The sequence below is a fragment of the Pipistrellus hanaki genome (genome assembly GCF_964339955.1).
Source record: "Pipistrellus hanaki genome assembly, chromosome: 11".
Lineage (NCBI taxonomy): Eukaryota > Metazoa > Chordata > Mammalia > Chiroptera > Vespertilionidae > Pipistrellus > Pipistrellus hanaki.
In genome coordinates, this window is record NC_140513.1 from 71,135,899 (window position 1) to 71,151,130 (window position 15,232).

At 54.2% G+C, this 15,232-nt stretch overlaps 1 protein-coding gene across 2 annotated transcripts in view; it reads left to right on the forward strand.

The window, feature by feature from the left end:
* Positions 1–2,982: 2,982 nt before the first annotated feature.
* Positions 2,983–15,232, forward strand: part of SHC3 (SHC adaptor protein 3) — a 138,041-nt gene continuing 125,791 nt past the window's right edge. For both annotated transcript variants that reach the window (XM_084899077.1, XM_084899078.1), the window contains exons 1-2: positions 2,983–3,076; positions 3,743–4,479. In XM_084899077.1, coding sequence (XP_084755203.1) covers positions 4,042–4,479 — 438 coding nt within the window. In that variant the 5' untranslated portion in view covers positions 2,983–3,076; positions 3,743–4,041. The remainder of the gene's footprint in view (positions 3,077–3,742; positions 4,480–15,232) is intronic.

Here is a 15,232-nt window from a genome sequence, read left to right on the forward strand (position 1 = left end):
TCCGCTCTGGGCAGTGCTTGTGTCTCACACACTAAGACGTCCCCACAGCATTGTACTGTGTCATGATGCTGATTTTCGACTTTCCACCTGTCTTGCTAGAATGAAATCCTCTAGGGGTAAAGCATCTTCCCCAGGGCCTGGCTCATGATCCATCAGGCAAGCATTGGTGGCCTCCAGAAGGGGGAAAAAGCCAGGCTCGGGATTCCCCCAGGGCCTCCAGAGGAAAGCAGCCCTACCTACCATTGACCTACCTGGGGGACTCATGCGGGACCTCTGACCTAAAGAACTGAGAGGTAACACAGTTGTGTCATTTTAAACACTAACTGGGTGGTTAAGGTAGAAATAAAAAACTAATATACTTTTTAAATGTCTTTAAAAAATTTTATTGTTGATTTCAGAGAGGAAAAGGAAGAGAAACATTAATGATGAGAATTATTTTTTTTAAATATATATATTTTATTAATTTTTTACAGAGAGGAAGAGAGAGGGATAGAGAGTTAGAAACATCGATGAGAGAGAATCATCGATCAGCTGCCTCTTGCACACCCTCTACTGGGGATGTGCCCGCAACCAAGGTACATGTCCTTGACCGGACTCGAACCCGGGACCCTTCAGTCTGCAGGCCGACGTGCTATCCACTGAGCCAAACTGGTCTCGGCAATGATGAGAATTATTGATGGGCTGCCTCCTGCCTGCCCCACACTGGGGATAAAGTCCACAACCGGGCATGTGCCCTGACTGGGAATCAAACCGTGACCTCCTGGTTCATAGGTCAACACTCAACCACTGAGCCATGCTGGGCAGGCATTAATATGCTTTTAAATTAATAGATTTAAAAAGAGAAACTGACCGAAACCCGTTTGGCTCAGTGGATAGAGCTTCGGTCTGCGGACTGAAAGGTCCCGGGTTCGATTCCGGTCAAGGGCATGTACCTTGGTTGTGGGCACATCCCCAGTGGGGGGTGTGCAAGAGGCAGCTGGTCGATGATTCTCTCTCATCGATGTTTCTAACTCTCTATCCCTCTCTCTTCCTCTCTGTAAAATATCAATAAAATATATTTTAAAAAAAGAAAAAGAAAAAAAGAGAAACTGCACCGGTCTGGAAGGCTGTGTAACTGACCCAGGCGGCCTGGCTTCTTGAGCCTCAAGGCTGACAATAATGGTTTCCTTTTTATGTTTTCTTTGTGTCGCCTGGGCGTGTTCACCTATGCTCCATCTGCACTCTCAGGCTGACAGGAGCAGACAGCCAGGCTTGGGGATGGTGTCTAAACAAGCAGGCACAGCTCAGGGAGGCCCCCGGCTGTCCCGGGAGGGAGGGGCCGGCTCCTGGCTGGGCTGGTGGGGACGATTTTGGTGCTGAGCTGCCTTTGGGGGTTCTTCCTGAGAAGTGGGGTTTCACTGTGCTATGTGCTCTTGGACTATTAATCACCCTCTTGGATGACATACCTTTTTCCATTTATTTTTTTTCCATTTTTTCCATTAAGGTATTATATGTGTACATATCTTACCTGTGGGGGGAGGGCTCTTTTTACATTTAGTACATTTACATTGCTATATATATTTAAAAATGGCCAATTCCTTCCATCTGCCTCACCACAATAAAAGGAAGGGCTCCGGTTGGTTGAAGGGTTAATGTCTAGCTTTGGGTTTCTTTCTTCTCGGAGTCTGACGTGCAGGCGCGCTCTATATTCCTTTCACAAAAAGGATCCAGGCGAGGCGCCGAGGCTCTGAATGTGCCCGCTCTGTGCATTCATAATAAACGCCGAACTGGATGGCACATTCACGGCTGCTCGAGATGGTAATGAATGGCTGAATGCAAGTCTGGGGGCACCGCTCACCTCCAGGAGGGCAGTCCTGGTCGCAGCTACCGCCCCCAGGGGGTTTTATTTTCCTTGAAAGACCAGTTTTTCCTCTCCGTGTGACAGAGGCGGTGGGCACTTCTTCCCTGCACCTTTGTGACCAGGCTGTCTGTCTTTTTCTCTTTCCCTCCCCACGCTGCGTTTGGATGAAAGATCCCGCCTTTGATTGAAATGGAACCTTCCACCATTGAGCAGCCTTTGCTGAATGAGTCACCGCGGCGGCCGCTCATTGGCGGAGGCCCTGGAGCCAGGGATTGCCTGGCTGGGCTGCAAGGCCGGCTCCATTCACAGAAACGCTGGCTCCTTCGCTGGCCTTTCATTCACACAAACAGCATTTCATTCACAGTTTGCTGTTTTTGTCTAAAGATCAGGGTTTGGGGATGACAGAGCATTTCCGCTGTAGATTTTCGGGGGGCTGTGATAGCCTTCCCAGCCATCTGTGGGGTGTGCACTGGCTGTTGCTATGCAGCCAGGGGAAGGGAAAGATGAGAGCCGTCCTCTGGGCCTGCGCCGGGCGACCTGCTCCCTGCGCTCCCGCGCCCGCAGCGCCCACCCGGGGCACCGGTGACAGCTGCCCACGGAGCTCTGCAGCCTCGGGCGTCCTGTGTCACTTGTCTAGTCGTGGGATGAGAGGACTCAGAGTGACCTGGTAGTGTGAGAGGTGAATTCATGTGCCTGCACCGAGGCCCTGGGAGCCTGGCCAGGGAGCCGGCAGCACTGTGCCTGGCGGGCTGTGGATGCCCTGGGAGGAGGGCGGGGCCCGTGGGGACAGCGTGGAGGGTGCGAGCCCGTAGCTCCTCCGGGGCTCCCCACTCCCTGCTCCCTGAGAGGAAGGAGGCCTGTGCAGGGTGGTCCTGAGAAGAGGCCTTTTCCGGTGATCTGTGGGAGCAGCTGCATTGCCCCCCCCCCCCCAACCCCTCCCGGTAGGCTGCAGCCCAGCTGAGAACACTGAGCACACTCAGCTGGAATACAGCCCCAGCACAGCCCTCTGGAGGAGCTCAGGAGCCTGCTGCCCTCACAGGAGAGCCGCGTCTTGTCTTGGGCGGCAGGTTTGGGACTCAGGCGGCCGCAGACCGAGCACACCCGCAGGGGCGGGTCCGCACCGCCCTGCGCACAGGTTCACACGCAGACCGCCTCGCCACAAAGACACTTGTCACGGCTGCATTGTGGATTTGAAAAGAAAAACCCAGAAAACCGGTGTTTTATGTTCACTTGGGAGTGAGTATTTCTCTCTTTTGCTTTTTATTTTGCTATGTAACAGTTCCTGCTTGCTTTCCAAATCGGAATTCATGGGGATCCGCTGGACAACTGCTTCTTAAAAAGCTTCGTCACATTTTAACGCAGAATCCGCAGGCTCGCCCAGGGGGCTGGGGAAGAGCCTGGCACAGGGCCTGGGCCTCCGAAAGTTCCTCTGCCCATCCGAGGAGCCTGGTTCTTCTGGGCTCCCCTCTGGAGGATGGGGAGGTGAACAGCCAGGCTGGGGAGAAGGATCTGGGGAGGCGGGAGAGGGAGAGGCTGGGAGAAGGATCTGGGGAGGCGGGAGAGGGAGAAGCTGGGGAGAAGGATCTGGGGAGGCGGGAGAGGGAGAGGCTGGGAGAAGGATCTGGGGAGGCGGGAGAGGGAGAGGCTGGGAGAAGGATCTGGGGAGAAGGATCTGGGGAGAAGGATCTGGGGAGGCGGGAGAGGGAGAGGCTGGGGAGAAGGATCTGGGGAGGCGGGAGAGGGAGAGGCTGGGGAGAAGGATCTGGGGAGAAGGATCTGGGGAGGCGGGAGAGGGAGAGGCTGGGTGAAGGACCTGGGGAGGCAGAAGAGGGAGATGTGGGAACTGATTGGCTCTGGCGCTGGTGGGTGTATGTGGCTCCTTGTTCTCTCTCTTTCCCGCAGGAAGTGATCGCAGCGCGCCTTGTGGCGAAGGGGCTCCGCTCGGGGAGTCACGCTTCCGCGGGGAGCAGCCCGGGAGTCGCCGGGCGCTCCGGGAGGAAACTATGACTTTGGCGAAGCGCGCGAGCCGCCCAGGGCAGCCGGGCTCGGGGTGCGGGCTGCGCGGCCGCGGCGGCGCCGGGCGTTAGCGGGGGAGCCCGGCGCCCCGCCGCCCGCCCCCCGGACCCGCCGCCCCGTGGGCCCCGCGCCGTCTGGGCGCCGAGTCTGCCCGGGCCGCGGCGCCCGCCCCCGCAGCGCCGGGGATGCGGGAGCCCGCGGGGGGCATGCTTCCCCGCGCCAAGTACAGCCGCTTCAGGAACGACTCGGTGGCCTCGGCCGATGACCTTCTGCACAGCCTGGCGGCCAGCGGCGGCGGCAAGGTCCCGGCGGCGGCCCCCCGCCCGGCGCCCGGAGGCGATGGCGCGGGCAGCCTGGGCCACCTGCTCCACAGGGTGTCCCACCTGAGACTGGCCGGCTCGGGCCTGCGCGGCCGGGGAGCGGCCGGGGGCCGGGGCGCGCGGCTCTCGGGCAGCAGCAGCGCCCCCAGCCTGGCCGCCCCGGACCCCGCGCCCCCCGCGCCCCCCGCGCCCCGCGGCCCGGCCCCGCGCCCCGCCGGGAGGGGCCGGCCCGGGCACCAGCCGCCCCGTGCGCCCCCCGCCCGCGACCAGGTGCTGGGCGCCGGAGTCACCTACGCCGCCAAGGTGGGTGCGGGCCGCCGCGGGGGGGGGGGGCAGGAGGCGGGTGCGGGCCGCCGGGGGGAGGCGGGTGCGGGCCGGGGGGAGGGGGGGAGGCGGGCGCGGGCGGTCCGCCCCGGGGGAGGGGGGTAGCCTGCGGGCCGGGGGTGCGCCTCCTTCGCGGCCGGCTCTCCTGGCCGCGGCACCGACACAGCAGGCGAATCGGCCGGGAGGAGGTTTAAAATCGGTGACTTCGCTCTGTCCCGGTTTCCTTTGGCCGCACCTCCCTGGCACAGCCTCACCGCCTCGCTGTGCCAAGTGTCGGGCCAGGGCCCCTCTGGCGGGCTCAGTGCCTGGAACTGGGCGCCAGGCCCACCCAGGACGCGGTGAGCACCCCGGGGAGAGCTGGGTGGCCCGGCCTCTGTGTGCCTGCCCGGGCAGCAGGGGCTGTTTCGCTCCGGGCCAGCATTCCCAGCCCCTCGTGGCGCAGGCGAGTGCTGTCTCGCTTTACATAAGACAGGCTGCACTTTTTCACCCAGCGAGGCTTTCTTTGGTGTCTGCCTCGCATTATACAGAAAGGTTTTGGTTTACAGCAGCAGAAGGGAAATTTGGGGCTGTCACCCCCCACCCCTACCCACCTCACCCCCCACACCACCACCCACCAGCCTTCCAGCTAAACAAATGAGAGGGCTGAGCTGCAGCATCTGGGAAGGAGATTTCCCTCCGACACAAAGAATTATAAAACGGTGTCCTATGTGGCTATAAAAGCCTCCCCTTAGGCAAGTATCTTGTGGTGTTGAAGTAACAAGTACCTGCACAGACCCCCTGGCCTGCCCACTCTTGCAAAGGGCTGGCCACATCTGGGCAGATCTCCAGGCCCCGGAGTGGGCAGGGGTGCATTATTTCAGCCTGGTCACCCCAGGCACGACTTTTTATTTAAAGAGAAGGGAGACACAGATCTTCCCCAGGTGCTGCCCCCTGAGAACCCGCAGGCTGCCTCCTCTGCGGGTGCTGGCAACAGAGCTGGCTTAAAAATTCAACAAATCACAACTGCAAGTGAAATGTCTTGGTAGTTTTGGTAGTTTTGGAACCAAAATATTAAAGGAAACTGTTACTTTGTGGATTATCTTTAATTATCTATTGTAAAAAGCACCGAAAAGGAATGTGATCATCGACGTTAAAAATGGGCCTCAAAAGCTGCTTTTTAACTTATCTTCATCTGACTAGTAGCTCTGCAAACTGGTAATATGCTTTACAAAAGGCACGCAGGTCAGCATAAAATATGCACACCTGGTTGAATTTGTTATAGGAGAAAAGATTTTTCTTTGTAGTTCTTCTTTAACATATATAACCAAGCCAAGCAAAAAACAAAACCAAACGAAGTACCCAGGCGACTTTGAGTTGAAGCAGTGATACCTGGAATATTTTACTTCCTGTATATTAGTATAATTGCTATCTCAAAAAAAAAAAAAAAAAAAAAGCTACAGTTAAAATAGATCAACCAGGCGAAGCTTTATGTATCTATCCTGTTGAATGGAAAGGGTAGTTTTCAAGTGGAGGGAAAATTCTCAAACTTTTGCCTTTAAAAAAAAAATCATTCATCTTGGCTGAGGGCTTTGCTCTCGCTGTATGAAGAGTGAAGGTGAACAGATGAAGGCCGACTTCCAGCTGTAAATGTCAGTTGTGACTGAGTAGTGACGACCCACATGTAAGACCAGTGCCCTGCCGGTCCATGCTGTGGCTGTAGGTGAGACACCCCCGCAGCCGGTACTGAAAGAGGTAGGGAGCTGGGTCTGCCTTGTCCTGCCTCAGCCAAAGGGCTGCAGTGGCCTGGCTGCCCGTGTGGCTGGACGGTGCGCGTGTCCTCACCTGGTCCATCCTCGGTGGTGATCAGTGGCATCAGGGGGAGAGAGGCTCAGGTTGCCCTGGAGAGCTCTGAGATCTCACAGCAAAGGCCAAACACGCACATGCCTGGTTCATGTGGCCCTGGAGCCCCTGTTGGCACACATTTCCACATCGCCCATGTTGGTCTATTAGTACAACCAGGAACATCCTGAAAAAAATCACAAAACCGAAAAGAAAGCGCCTTCATTTAGTCCTCTTGTGGTTTGTGAATAGTTGGCATCTTTACTTGTAAAGATCTCTGGTAGATAAAAAAGTGCCATCTTTCAACATCACTGCACATCAGTTGTATAACCCAAAGGCTTAGGGTTTGGGAAAGAACCTATCATTATTATTCTTTTAAAAAAATATATTTTTAGTGATTTCAGAGAGGAAGGGAGAGGGAGAGAGATAGAAACATCAATGATGAGAGAGAATCATTGATTGGTGCCTTCTGCACTGTGCGCCCCTTACTGGGGATCAAGCCTACAGCCCAGGCATGTGCCCTTGACCAGAATGGAACCCGGGACCCTTCAGTCCGAAGGACAACAGCTCTATCCACTGAGCCAAACCTGCCAGAGCTATTATTCTTGATTTAAATTTATTTCTTAATTGAACAAAACCCCCAAATGATTTTCAGTTTCCTGGAAAATTCATGTGCTGTCTAAGCATAGTTCTCACTCATAGAAATACCTGCTTACAATTTTAGGATATTAAACATAGATTTAGTATTCCAAAATATTTCAACTTAATTCAGTTACATGAAAGTAGGAACTGTAAAACACGAGGCCTGGAAGGCATGGATCATCTATTTGAAGAGCAGTAGGTATTTCAGGTGGAGAAGCTAAGGTTTAGAGTGGACGAGGCTCCTGTAGGATTCAAGCTTAGAGGGCTGCGGCTGGTCTTTAGCAAGTTTCAAGGCAATATTCAGGGGCACCACACACACCACATGCAGCCACGCATGCACATCACAGGGCACAGAAGGCGAGAGCCATGAGCAGCTGGCGGTCAGGTCTTAAGGGTGGCCACTGCAGAGGTAAAAGCTGTCTGAAGATGGGCATGGTCTTGAGGTTCAGCCTTGACCCTGCCTGATGGAAGGCGACATTGCGGGCTGCACAGGGTGAGCCCTCAGTGCCGGGGGTCCCCAAAAGAAGGGCTTTTTATATCACAGCACACCACACCACATGCAAAACAGGGTAAGAAGTGACCAGACTTAGGACCGACGGGAGTGCTCGGGGGGGAATCGAGGCCGTGTGAGAGGTGAGGCTGGTGCTCCCGGAGCCATCAGCGGAGGGAGAGAGGGTGTGCTCTGGTCCACAGCCTGCAGCCTGCTGTCCCTGGACAGCCCCGTCCCCGGACAGCCCGCCACAGCTGTTCCCAGGAATGTACCCATCAAACCCCACGGCACTCGTTCCTGCCATGCTGATTGCTCTTCTTTAGGAAAGATGGCCTTGCTCTTACAAGAACTCTTTAAAAATTATTTTATTTTTTTTTCATTTGTGAATCTGATGATATTAGGGTGGTATAAAAAACATTTATAAATGTTCTATTGCTCTCTGTAGATGGTCTTTATAAGCTGCACTTACTCTAAAACGTATTTATTCTTAGTTTGCATTTTTATAGACACTTGCCTCCGTGTCTAGAAAAGTATCTAAAATCTCCTTTTCTTAGCACCACATTCCTTCCATAACTGTGAGCAGAAGCCACACTAAACAGTCGTCAGCAAATTATTCCAAGACAGCCTGGATGTACTGTTATGGTGGGATATTAACAATTATTTTAATTATAGATTTAAAAAGCATTTCTTGATGTAAAGTAGAATTTTAAGAGTTGACTTTTTTCTTAAAATTATTGAAAACTCTCATAATATGGATGGCTTACATGTAAATATTGTCCAAATGGTTTGAAAAACAGTTTAAAACATTCCTTTGAGATTAATAGACAGAATTATTAATTTGATCTGGAAATATCACACACACACCACACTATACAAACACAGCACACACATACCACACAATGCAAACATACATACATCACACGCCTACAACACACACACACCACACATACCATACATGCCACACACTGTAACATATACACATCACACCTTACACATAGCACACATATCACACAAATATACACATACATATATCACATACCCTAACACACACACCATACATACCCCATATATGCCACAGACCATACACATACACACACACCAGGCTCCCTACAACCCTACACTCCCCCACATACACTCCTTTCACCACACACATGAACAACTTGTCATGATTGCACTGTTACTATTTTCTTTTTAAAAATTTTTTAAAATTGATTTCAGAGAGGAAGGGAGAGGGAGAGATAGAAACCTCAATGATGAAAATCATTGATTAGCTGTCTCCTTCATGGCCCATGCTAAGGATGGAGCATGTGCCCTGACTGGGAATCGAACCATGATCTCCTGGTTCATAGGTCGACTCAACCACTGAGCCACACTGGCTGGGTACTTTTTTCTTTCTTGTTAGAAAATTGAAAATGCCATATTAGAATACCTGATTATATCATCCATTTCTTTTCTATTCAAGCTTAAGAGAAAATAATTTTGAAAGATAAGCTGCTGTTGAAACGCTAATCCTCTGAAAGTAACTCTCTGCTCCAGAGCGTAGGCCGTGCTTGGGGTAAATATTATGTAGGCCATGCCTGGGAATGGGAAACTGGTGGCAGGATCTGGCAGGAGAGGACCAGTGGCTGCCTTTCTTGTCTGCTCAAACCCCCTGCACTGACCCCTCGGCCCCAGCAGTGCTGTGAGGAGGCGGGGCACACTCTGCATGGCTTGGGCAAGGGGCACGGGGTGAGAGCTACCCTTCTGGCATTTTCCCTCCGTCACTGGCCTGGGCAGCGGGAGGTAGCTGGTGCCTCTGTGAGTCCTGGCCCCGGGAGCTGGCTCTGCCTGGCCTTGCGGCTGCACAGCTCGTCCGCCAGCCCACACCTCACCGCGGTGTCCGGGGCTCTGGCCATGATCCTGGGCTCCTGCAGGAAAGTGTGGGGAACCTGGGATCCGGAAGAAGGGAGAGCTGAGGGGTGAGGGAGCTGGGCCTCACCTTGTCCTCGGGTCCCCGGTGCCCTTGGCAGGATGGGAATAGCCGAAACCCTCCAAGCCACAGCTTCCTGAGAAAAACGCCAGAGTTCGCTGCTCATGTGCCGCCCACTTCAGATCCGGAGCCTCCTGGTGTCACCCGAAGGTGCTGCTTCCCAAGCGAACGCCCTCAGAGGAGCCTCTCTTCACTCCGCTCACCCAAACCCGCTGTGTCAAGCCCATTCACGCGGACTGCTTGGCAGTCTGGGTGATGTGCTGAATAGGATTGCTTTTTGTGTTTCAAATATGACAAAACCTCTGAGCATCATGGCCCGGTTCTTGTCTGTAGAAGAACTGGCCCTTCACCTGGCCCAGCGGAAACCGCGCGTAACCCAGGCCTCGCCGCTTCCCCCAGAGCGATGGCCGTGCCCCCTGCTGGGCTGAGCAGTGAAGCCAGGCTGCTCTCTGCGCGCACACACGCACGTGTGTGTGTGTGTGTGTGTGTGTGTGTGTGTGTGAGAGAGAGGAGCCGGCCTCCGGAGACAGGTGTGTGTGTGTGAGGAGCCAGCCTCCGGGGACAGGTGTGTGTGTGTGTGTGTGTGTGTGTGTGTGTGTGGAGCCGGCCTCCGGAGACAGGTGTGTGTGCGTGTGTGTGTGTGTGTGTGTGTGTGAGGAGCCAGCCTCTGGGGACAGGTGTGTGTGTGTGTGTGTGTGTGTGCCAGGAGCCGGCCTCCGGGGACAGGTGTGTGTGTGTGTGTGTGTGTGTGTGTGTGAGGAGCCGGCCTCCGGGACAGGTCCCCTCGGGCAGGAGGACGGTGTGTGCACACTGTCCGCCGGCCGTGCCATGCTGGGTCCTGAGGAGCCTTTGCCCGCAGAGCTGGGCACTTCCCCTCTCATCTCCTTGCCCTGGTCTCAGTGAAGACCCTCTGAGCTCCCAGCAGAAAGCTGCTGCTCAGCCTGTCCCACAGCCTGTCAGCGGGAACAGAGCCTGCCCCCGGGCCTGGGGACGGTGTGGGGATGAACAGGCATCGCCCCAGCACCGAGTCCTTCCTGTGCGGTAGGAATGGCGAGAGGAACAGCCTGGGAGGCTGGGACCCGTGCCAGGATGGACCCACTGCCCTGACTCTAACGCCAGACTCTGCCTGTCCGCCTCCTTGTGCTTTGCAGTCGGGCACACTTACAATGTCACCCGCTGGTTTTTTAGTAAACCTTCCTTTATAAAATGTAAACATTGGCTATGGAGATTTTTCAACATACATGCAGCATACAAAACATATCACCATCAAAGTCAATGAGAATGGTCCAGAGCCTGCAGGCACCCTGCACCCAGCTTCATCAGGGGTTGGTTTATGGCATCAGCACCCCTTCTGCACCCCTGCCTCCCCAAATTGTGCAGGGCTCAGGGGGCCTCCTGCCTCAGTGCCCGGACAGAGCTCGAGTTTTTTATGAATACGTTGCAGATTGGGCTTAATAGCAGTTCCAAACATGGCAGCACAGTGCTGTGGGCTCTCAGGCCCCTGAGGCTCAGAGTCCCTGGAGTGCTGGAGGAGGTGGGGCACCTGGTCAGTGGTGATGACACTGGCAGCCTGAGGTGCTGTCAGCGGTGATGACACTGGCAACCTGAGGTGATGTCAGAGGTGATGACACTGGCAGCCTGAGGTGATGGCAGAGGTGATGACACTGGCAGCCTGAGGTGATGGCAGAGGTGATGGCAGAGGTGATGACACTGGCAGCCTGAGGTACTGTCAGTGGTGATGACACTGGCAGCCTGAGGTGATGTCAGAGGTGATGGCAGAGGTGATGACACTGGCAGCCTGAGGTGATGTCAGAGGTGATGGCAGAGGTGATGACACTGGCAGCCTGAGGTGATGTCAGAGGTGATGGCAGAGGTGATGACACTGGCAGCCTGAGGTGATGTCAGAGGTGATGGCAGAGGTGATGACACTGGCATCCTGAGGTGATGGCAGAGGTGATGACACTGGCAGCCTGAGGTGATGTCAGCGGTGGTGACACTGGAAGCCTGAGGTGATGTCAGCGGTGATGACACTGGCAGCCTGAGGTGATGTCAGCGGTGATGACTCTGGCAGCCTGAGGTGATGTCAGAGGTGATGTCAGAGGTGATGACAGGTGGGAGGCTCACCTGCTCAGCCTCCACTGGGTCCCCCTCCCTCCTGGCCCAGGCGCCCCTCTAGCACCAAGGCCATCCTTTCAGAGTGGCTGTCCTCCCAGGTTACTTTAACAGCAGATACCATCCGGGTTCTTCAGAAGAAGAACCATAGAGGGTGCATCTGTGTAGAAGAGATTTGCTCTGGCCCTAACCGGTTTGGCTCAATGGATGGAGCGTCGGCCTGCGGACTGAAGGGTCCCAGGTTTGATTCTGCTCAATGGCATGTACCTTGGTTGTAGGAACATCCCCAGCAAGAGGTGTGCAGGAGGCAGCTGATCGATGTTTCTCTCTCATGGATGTTTCTAACTCTCTATCCCTCTCCCTTCCTCTCTGTAAAAAAATCAATAAAATATATTAAAAAAAGAGAGATTTGCTCTGAAGGATTGCTCTTATGATGATGGGGGTGGCTAAGCCTCAGGGTGTGCAGGCTCAAGACCCAGGAGGAGCCCCTGTTTCCGTTTGAGTCTGGAGGCAGGGAAAGGCCTTATCTCAGCCGGAAGGCCATTAGGGAGGGAGAATTCTTGACCTTGGGGGAAGGTCAGCCTGTGTTCTATTCAGGCATTGGGCTGAGCGGGCCAGGCTCACTGCTCTGGGAGGGTGATCTGCTGAGCTCAGTCTGCTGGTTTAACTCAGCCACACTGACACTTGACATGAACCATCACAAGTGTATGCACCCTCTTTTGGAGTCGTATCCAGAGTGATCACCAGATTACCCCAAACGCTGTGGAGATTCAGAGTCCCCGGAATAGTGGAGACAGGGACGGAAGCTAGGAAACAGCTGGCCTGGAGGAGTCTCTCCTGTGGGCACCCCATGGGGAGACATTTAAAAATCCCTCAAACATTCGTTTAGGTTTACTTCGGGAGGACATTGAACGAGGAGCCCAGGGCGTGAGACAGATGAACTATGACCCCTGCTTACAAGGAGACACGGGGCGAGGGTGGCGAGGGTTTGAGGGGCTTGGAGTGGCAGCCCCTGTGCCTCCCTGAATGCGGCCCCACATCTGAGGTTGTCAGCCAGGGCGGAGCGGCCCCTGGTGGGACATTTGGCTCCTGTCTGTGCCTATGATCCGGAGCTCAGCCAGGGTCAGGCCCCCGGACGGAGACAGGTGTTTCTAGATTCGGTGAGTCACCGCTGGAGAGAACAGCCAGGAGCTGTTTTCCTATCTGTAAGTAATAATTTACAGAGGCAGCTCCTAGGTTTAAGGTTTGCTCTCATGGGTTTTAAAGGGGGTTTGACGTGTGCTCCTGTTTGTAAACCTAGAGCAACTCAGGTTCCATCTAGAGATGGAAGCAGCCCGGGCTGGGCCTCTCACGGGCCAGGCTTCGGGTGGCGATCGGTGGTGGTGGTGGTGGTGGTGGTGGTGGTGGTGGTGGTGGTGGTGGAGGGTGGGGGGCGGGCCTGGGCCAGAGGAGCCGCCTCCGAGCACGGGGTGTGTCCTGAGCTACATTCCGGAAAGCTCGTCTGCTGTCCACGTCCACGTGAATCATGTTACGCTGCAGCGGGGCCCGCCCGGGAGTCGGCCTCACGGTGACTGTGAGCTTGGCTGCCTCTGGCTCTCCCTGAGCCTCACCTTCCCCGCCCCGTCCAGCCCTCCTCGGCTTGGAGACACTGCTTTTAGACGGTTTGCTGTTTGCGAGGCCGTGGTGGCTGTACTATCCAAGGAACCGAGCTGGGATTTTCCCACTGGAAGCAGCAACCCTGGGACACGTAAAACCTTATTTGTAGAGTCTCATTTATTCACGGGAGAGGAGAAGGTAAGATTCATCACGTGATGGCCGGGAGGGAAGGCTCCGCCCCTCTGCGCCCACTCCCCCCCGGGTCTGTGCACCCCCTCGGTTAGGACGCAGGGCTCTGTGGACAGAAGCCTCATCCTCGCAGTGCTGGGTGCCAGTCCCGCTGCCCCGCTCCTGGCACAGGGCGTGCAGTACCAGTGTTGTGGAGTGGATGACAGTGAAATGCCTCCCGGACAGGGAGTGTTGCAGTTTTACGTATTTATTACCTTTTTAAAAGTAATAATGTACTTTGCTAGACCTCCTCCTTAGGTCTCCTGCACCTTACACATCCTCCCTCCACACACCCGTTCTTCTCTCTCATCCCGCTTTCTTCCTCACTCACTTCCTCTCCTATCACGCAGACATGCAGCAACTGGCTTTGGGTAAATGGCTGGGGACTGGGAGAGATTCTTCCATTCCCTAATGATAAATTTAAACCCGTCCCCTCGGCCTCTGCCTGCCCCTTCTGCAGTGCCCACTGCTGGCCCCCAGTGTCCCGGCTCCAGCACCTGCCCTGGCGATGCCTCCCCAGGCTGTGTGCACCCTCTCCTCCTCTCACTCCTGGTTCCATATTGTTTGTGACAGTCTCACCCCTCCAGGCTGTCACTCAGGAATTTATTCCTGTTAACATGCTGGTCAGTTATTTCAGCTACTGTGGTGGAGTTTATGGAGGAGGCCGGAGCCAGGAGATGGGACAAAGGTGAATTATGTAGGCATGCTTCCAGCTCTTTGGTGTCGGTGGAGGAGACAGAGGAGAGAAGAAACTGGGGACCACATTGGGGGTGGGAGGCGGAAGTCTGGGGTGGCTTCTCCAGAGATGCCGAAAGGGAACCCCAAATCATGCATGGGAATTATCCAGGAAGACGGGTGGAACAGGTGTGCAGGTGCGTTAGTGCGTGAGTATGTGTGTTTGGGTCCATTTCAGGAGGGAGTGGGAGCTGAGTGTCCAGTGTGGCTGGCTGGAGTGTGTTGTGTTAGGGGAAGCCTAATTGCGTTAGCGGTCCTAGGAGGGAGGCCAGTGCCAAGCAAACGCAGTGGGAAGCCACTGGAGACTTTTGGAAAGATTAGTCTGTCTTCTGTGTAGAGAACAGATTGGAAAGGCAGCAGAGAAAATAGAGGCAATTATGAGACAGTTAGGAGGGGTGATGGTGGCTTGGGCCAAAGGCCAGTGGCTTACGTTGAGCCCAGATCTGTATCCCTTCCTGTCTGTGCAACACACCCACCCACTGCTTCACTGCCCTTCGTGAAGCACGTCTCAGAGTGAACTCACCGCCTTCCCCTGCACATGTCTTAGTTCCCGGTCACCGTTCGCCTGCTTCCCATAGTCGGGACTGCAGAGCCATTGTACCTCCTCCCCCTAAATCCGTCACATCTGCTCAACCACTTAACTTGTTTTTAATCAACAGGGTTTCAAGTCTTTCTTCTTTTCCTTTTCTCTTGTCCTGATTCACACTTTCATCATTTATGGCTGTGATTGTCACAGTTAACTAACTGGTCTTCAGATGGGAAGGACTCTTCTTTTTAAATTTGAGAAAAGTATTATATGGTTTTACTGAAATGTTGCAAACAGTTTCCCCTCAGCTCTGCTCCCAATAAGTCTAATTTCCTTCCTTTCAGAAATAATCTTCCTTAACCATTTGCTATTTATATTTTCTTTTTCTTCCTTCCTTTTATCTTTTTTCTTCTTTCTGTTACACAAAGCAAAATGTTCTACACGGATTGCTCTGTGCCTTGCTCTTTTCACTTGGAAATCTCTCAAATTAGCACCTGCAATTCTACATTCCTTTCTGGCAGTTGCTTAATATTCAAATATATGGATGTGCTAATAGTTTTTCAAATCATTTCCTATTGTTAGACGTGCAGATAATAAAATAACGAATATTCTCTGT